The sequence below is a fragment of the Medicago truncatula genome, chromosome 8 (genome assembly GCF_003473485.1).
Source record: "Medicago truncatula cultivar Jemalong A17 chromosome 8, MtrunA17r5.0-ANR, whole genome shotgun sequence".
Classification (NCBI taxonomy): Eukaryota; Viridiplantae; Streptophyta; class Magnoliopsida; order Fabales; family Fabaceae; genus Medicago; species Medicago truncatula.
The window spans coordinates 31,698,347-31,704,771 of NC_053049.1; the positions used below are offsets into that span (position 1 = coordinate 31,698,347).

Consider the following 6,425-nt stretch of genomic DNA (forward strand, 5'->3'; position numbering starts at 1 on the left):
ATATCTGATTGTTAGATTGTAAGTGTATATTATATGGATTATCCATGCAAAATTTTATACAAATATAAAATCATTTGATATTTTATTAAGACGCATTAAGCTTAGAGATGTTCAATAAAAATACATAAATCGTTAAATCTCTCCAAAAAAACATAAACCGATAATCTCTAAGATAAAAAAACATAAACCGTTAAATCGTTAAATCTCTTCAATAAAAATGATTTTTCTCTTCAATAAAAATGATTTTAAACATATGTAAAAAATTACGTATATAAAATTAAATTAAATTACATTTATATTAACCAAACTTATTTATGGAACAAATAGAAAAAGACGTGTTTAAGATATTTCCTTAAAAGTTTAAATAAATATTTTTGACTGAAAAATCTTCTGACTACATAAAAAAATATATTAAATGATTACATACTTTTTTTTGAAGAAATTAAATGATTACATACTTGAATTATATAGTATAAAACTTTTGTATAGTGTGTGTGCACAATATACACACAGACACCTCTTTCGAGAAAAAAATAAAAAATAAAATATATATATATATATATATATATATATAACAGTTTCCCTGATTTTCCAGGTATATGGGTTAGATTTGTTTCCACGCACAAAACCAAAATCTAGAAACACAAAAAAGAAAATGGACTTTAGCTCCTCAATTATCTCACTCCTCCTACATTTTCTTCTCATTAGTTCTTTGGTTTGTCCAATTAATTCTTCAGAAACTATTCAACAGATCAACAAGCCAGCTATTAAGACAATTCAGGTATGTTAAAACAATTTTAAAACCTTTGTGTGTTTTTTATTTTTTGATGGTGGTTTGGGTTCGAATCCCGGACCTTGCATATTTTATGCATTCTCCATATTAACTGAGTTAAACTTTCGAGGAAAATCTTTGTGTGTTTGGAGGAAGGAACTAAAATTATTTGGTTTGGATAAATAAATTTCACGAGGTATAGCTAAATATACAAATACCACCCAATAAATCCTGAGATTTCAAAAATCCCCCCATTACCTTATAAATATGAATCTTAAAATAATTTGTACAATTTTTTTCAAAATGTAAAAATTTGGCTATTTATGTTTTAAAATTTCCACATTAATCACTATAATTTTACAAATTCGTATCTACATTTTTTAAAAGTTTGGAAAATGGTCACCAAATTTTCCATTCAACTTTTCGATATTTGCAATTATGGAACACTTATCATTAGATATTTTTTATTTTTACCCCAAAATTTTTGAAAGTCTTAAAAATGACCAAACCTTAAATACGCAAATACTCTATCCAAAGTAAAAAAAAATATAAATGAAAAGAATACAATAAAGCTTTTTATTTGATTTATAGAAAATTTCAATTCTCTAAATTTTTCAATTAGTTCATCCAAACACACTATTATGTATTGGAGCCTAACTTACATTCCTGTGTTTGTGTTTTTTGTGAATTTTTTTTTTGTACTCATTTTTGCAGATTTCCGATGGTGATATTATCGATTGCATTTTGACTCATAAACAACCAGCTTTTGATCATCCTTTATTGAAAGGACAAAAACCATTGGTATATTTTTAATTCAATTAACAAAACTCAGAAATAATATTTGAATCTATGTAAACTATTATATTTCAAATTTATAGGTTGGAGTTTTCTCATACATATTTTTATATACAGGATCCTCCAGAAAGATCAAAAGGGCATAACCAAATAAGTAATTTGAGTGACATCTTTCAATTGTGGAGTTTGTCTGGTGAATCATGTCCTGAAGGAACAATTCCAATTAGAAGAACAACAGAAGAAGACATCTCAAGAGCTGGATCTATTGATAGTTTTGGAAGAAAGGCAAACGGATTTAGAACGGACACAATTCAAAATGGACATCTGGTATGCAATCATAGAAACTTATATATTTTGTCTCTCAAATTTTTCTTTTTCAATTTTTTCTCATTTTTTTCAACGAGAATTGTCTCTCAACTCTTCACTTTAATTTTTTCTCATTCTAAATATATTTTTATTTTCTTTTTTGTATTTTATATTAGTCTCCTTACGCATTGTACAAAAATGTATGGTCTAAATTTTGATTTCATTTATTTATATGCTAACCAATGATAACAAATTGCTCCACACTGCATAGCATTCAGTTGGATTTGTGAGAGGGGATATATACTATGGAGCACAGGCTATAATAAACGTGTGGGCCCCCCATGTTGAAAGCCCAAATGAATTCAGCTTGGGTCAAATATGGATCGTCTCTGGTTCTGGGAAAGATCTCAATACCATTGAAGTTGGTTGGCAGGCATGTTACTTTCTTACTCTCATTATTCACCCTAATCAACCTCTTGTCTGTTTAGGCATTGAGACTGTCGTTTTTGTAAATATTCAAGATACTTTGCACACCTTATGCTAGAGTAAAACTCTCTCTTTGTGATAATATATCTCATTTTTGTTTGTCGAAAAAAAAGGAGATTGTACAAGAGACAATTACTTAATTTTGTATTTTAGGCAGTAAAACTAAGATCAAGTAATTTTTATCCAGGTGAGTGCGGGTCGCTACGGGGACAATCGCCCTAGATTGTTTACCTTTTGGACTGTAAGTAATTTATATTTGTTTCAAGTGTAATATATTCTTTAACAATTATGGAAAAAATTGACAATAGTAAATAATTGCAGGCTGATGGATATGACCAAACCGGATGCTACGATTTACTATGCCCAGGCTTTGTTCAAACTAACAATAAATTTGCAATTGGAACTCCAATTTCTCCAATTTCTACATATAATGGAGGACAATATGAAATTACCTTATTCATCTTTAAGGTAATTTTCTACATATAATTTGGTAGATATCTCCATGCTCATCTTGCTTTTTATTACTTTATAGCATGGGCGGATCTAGACATTTGATATTGATGTGGCAAAACTTTCAAAGCAACTATATATATTAACAAAGTATAACATTGATACCTTAAATGCTATAGATAAGTGGTTTGGGTGATTGTGTTTTACCTTGTTGTTACTAGTTTGATTCCCAACAACACCCTTTTTTAATACAAATAATTAAAAAAAAAACATCAAAATAGCAACACGCCAGGAATCAAACTCAGCACATTCAATTCGTCCATCCGCACATACCACCGATCTAAGAAAGAAGTTCTGATATGTTTGTGACTTATATTATCTATATAATAATTTAAGTCAAGTATATGAAAAAAAAAAAAGGGGAATAATCTGGTGTGGCAACTGCCACACCATGTTTCAGTGTGGATCCGCCCCTGCTTTATAGCATTTCATGAAATATTAGAGTAGCAATAAAATGGGGTAATTCAAAATAAATAATGAGACTACCTATTAATGTGGCTTCACGTGCTTGAGAGTGCGCTACCACCTTCGTCTGTCACCGAGTAAACTCCACCCTAGAGTTTGCAAAATGAGAGGAGAACAAAGGCCGACATGCCGTAATAACGTGACCAAATCCTGTAACATTGGTGCGTACGGAGTTGAAAGTATGAGCCGTCGTCTGCGAATCCCCCACAGAATTGACACCATCCATTCACATATCTTGCAACCATTGGAGTGCGTGAAACAAGACAAGAACCTACCCAACATCAACAACGGTCATACGTGTAAAGCACAAAGTTTTTGCTAAGACATAAGCCCCATCATCATCACGCACACGTATACCGATACCGGTTCTATTTAAAGTTTGGTTAATAGCAACATCAATTCTGCATTTGAGTCTCCAAGAATTGATTCTCTTCTAAACACGGGCCTTAATATAAGAAAATGTAGTGTTCCTATCACGCCCCACCATGGAAGTGCTCTGCAAATTGAAGTGCATGTAATGACCCCATGCTCCTCTGCATCACGAATTAAGGAAGATAACCCCTAAGCACAAATTATGAACAAATAAGGTGACAGAGCATCACTTTGCCTGAGGCCGTGCCCGGGGATAATGGTTTTGACTGCTTCATTATTCACTAAAATGGAATAATCCACATATTCAACACACATAGCCATCCATAATTCATCAAAACCCATCTTAAACATTACTGCTTTCATATAATCCCAATTCTTTGATCGTATGCCTTGCTGATGTCGAGCTTCAGTGCAACACAAACATCACCACCTCTAGTTTTTGTCTTCACTTAGTGGATTGATGGCTTCCATAGCTACCATAGTATTATCAAGAATGGAGTTTTTTATTACTTTTATCTTCTTAATAATGCCTTCAAAATTGAGAGAATTCGAACTCAATACTTTAACACCTCAAGTGTGTGGGGATAAGATAAATCAATTTACTCTATTAAAGTTGAAAAAAAAACTGTTTTTAAATTGCAAAAATATCAATCGTACATAAATAATTTTAATAATTAATATCAACCTAATTAGTCTCTAAATTGTTCTGAAGTAGCTAATGAGATTGAGAACATTTAATTGAAAAACATTTTGATTTTTTTTATTCCAATAACCAAATTGGCTAATATCTAGAATTTCAAATACCATTAATTATTAATTTTTTTTTTTTTTTTTTTTATCAAAACAAAGAGTGACAATCACACTACACGATATCAAACAAACCATATTGCACAACAAGTAATTGAAACTAAAATATCGAGCTTAATGTTTATATTGTTCGATCTCGATCCAACTACCATTGATATTCTTCTTGCATGAATATTAGAGATTGTCAACGGAGGCGATCCGAATTCTTTAACATAAGGTTTACTTATCTATGTTTTTTGTGTAGGATCCAACGAATGGGAGTTGGTGGCTTGAATATGGACTTGGAAACCCTATTGGATACTGGCCATCCTCTTTGTTCACAACCTTAAAAGATAATGCAACTATCGTTCAATTTGGTGGAGAAATAGTGAATGCAAAGTCAACAGGGGCTTATACATCAACCCAAATGGGTAGTGGACATTTTGCTGAGGAGGGTTATGGAAAAGCTTCATATTTTAGAAATATGCAAGTTGTAGGTTCTAAAAACTTCTTGACTCCACTATCAAATCCAACATATACAGCAGACCAACCAAATTGTTATAATGTACAAGGAAGATTTAATGACAAATGGGGTCATCACTTTTACTATGGCGGACCTGGAAGGAACGAGAAATGTCCATAACCATAATGGAATGAATTAATAGAGAATTGGAAACATAAAGGTAAACATTATTTTGATTTTTTTCTCTCGATATTTCTTGAGTACGGTGATTCATTTTTACGGTGAAGTTAAAGTAATTTTTTGTTTTTTTATTCACAGGTTTTCCCTTACAACATCGACTCTTTCCAAATGTCTAAAGAGAATAGAAAATAATACGTAAAACCTTTGGTTTTTTTTTTTCTTCCCTTTCTCTGTGTTTCCCTAAAATTTCTTCCATTCATAATTTTTCTTTTTTCTTATAATAATACTTGAGGACTGATTAGTATGTTGCTTTTATCATTTAGTACAACGTCATGTTAGCAGGATATTAATTTGAGATTAAATGGAATTGGCTTTGATTATAATGACAACTGAAGTTTAGGACAATTTTTGTTATACCTTGTGCCATTTTTCAGAGTAGGAAATTTTTTACCTACGGACAAGTCATAACCGTCACTAAAACAAGTATTATTATTATTATTATTATTATTATTATTATTATCATTATCATTATCATTATCATTATCATTATCATTATCACAAACTTCACTCACAACTTTCATTCGATTTCAAACTTCTCTCACCACTTTCTTCGATCTCATGCTCACAAACTGCAACTATCTTCAAATCGATCTCAAACCTCATAAATTTCTCTCATCACCTTCATTGATCTGAAGCTCAAAAACTACATCAATTGGTCGCGGAACTTCATATATCCTTCAAACTTTCTCTGAAACGTTCAGAATTATTCGAACTCCCTCTGATTGATTACAATCGCTGAGTTTAAAACTTTTCTTTTTCATGAGTTTCTCTTCTGATACATGTGTGGTAATTAGGTTTTGTATTGTTATTCTTGAAATGAATTTATGTAAGTGTGTTTTTGAACTGGATTTTGGAAGAATTTTAAAATTAGGATATGTGAATGCGTTTTTGAACTGAATTTTGGGAGAATTGTGTTAACAATATAGGATAATTGGGAATTGCGATAACATTAGGATAATAGAGATAATGTGAATCTGTTTTTGAACTGGATTTTGATATGCTTTATCACTATTAGTTTATGTGAATGTGTTTTTGAATTGGATTTTGATGTAAATGTGTTTATTTACTTATTACTTTTTTTTTTTTTTTTGCTAAGCAAGGAGTAAGGACAGACATCGGGAGGAAACACCGGCATACCAACTAGGTTGGCATCCGGGAAACCTCCGTCCTATGCCGCCAAACTCTAAAATTTTATTTTTAAAAAAAAGGAAAAATATATACAAGAAGAAG

The 6,425-nt window shown here is 31.1% G+C and overlaps 1 protein-coding gene across 1 annotated transcript; it reads left to right on the plus strand.

Moving 5' to 3' along the window:
- The first annotated feature begins 655 nt into the window (after window positions 1–655).
- LOC25501462 (uncharacterized) lies at window positions 656–5,135 on the plus strand. The gene is made up of 7 exons (XM_024773048.1): window positions 656–781; window positions 1,487–1,573; window positions 1,685–1,894; window positions 2,145–2,306; window positions 2,547–2,600; window positions 2,681–2,827; window positions 4,758–5,135. Exons 1-7 carry the CDS (start codon window positions 656–658, stop codon window positions 5,133–5,135), a joined length of 1,164 nt encoding a protein of 387 aa, XP_024628816.1.
- Window positions 5,136–6,425: the final 1,290 nt, after the last annotated feature.

Coding starts and splice junctions, on each gene's coding strand:
- LOC25501462 (XM_024773048.1), top strand. CDS start 656: ATGGACTTTAGCTCCTCAATTATCTCACTCCTCCTACATTTTCTTCTC. Junction 782..1,486: donor CAGCTATTAAGACAATTCAG/GTATGTTAAAAC, acceptor TCATTTTTGCAG/ATTTCCGATGGTGATATTAT. Junction 2,828..4,757: donor TTACCTTATTCATCTTTAAG/GTAATTTTCTAC, acceptor TTTTTTGTGTAG/GATCCAACGAATGGGAGTTG.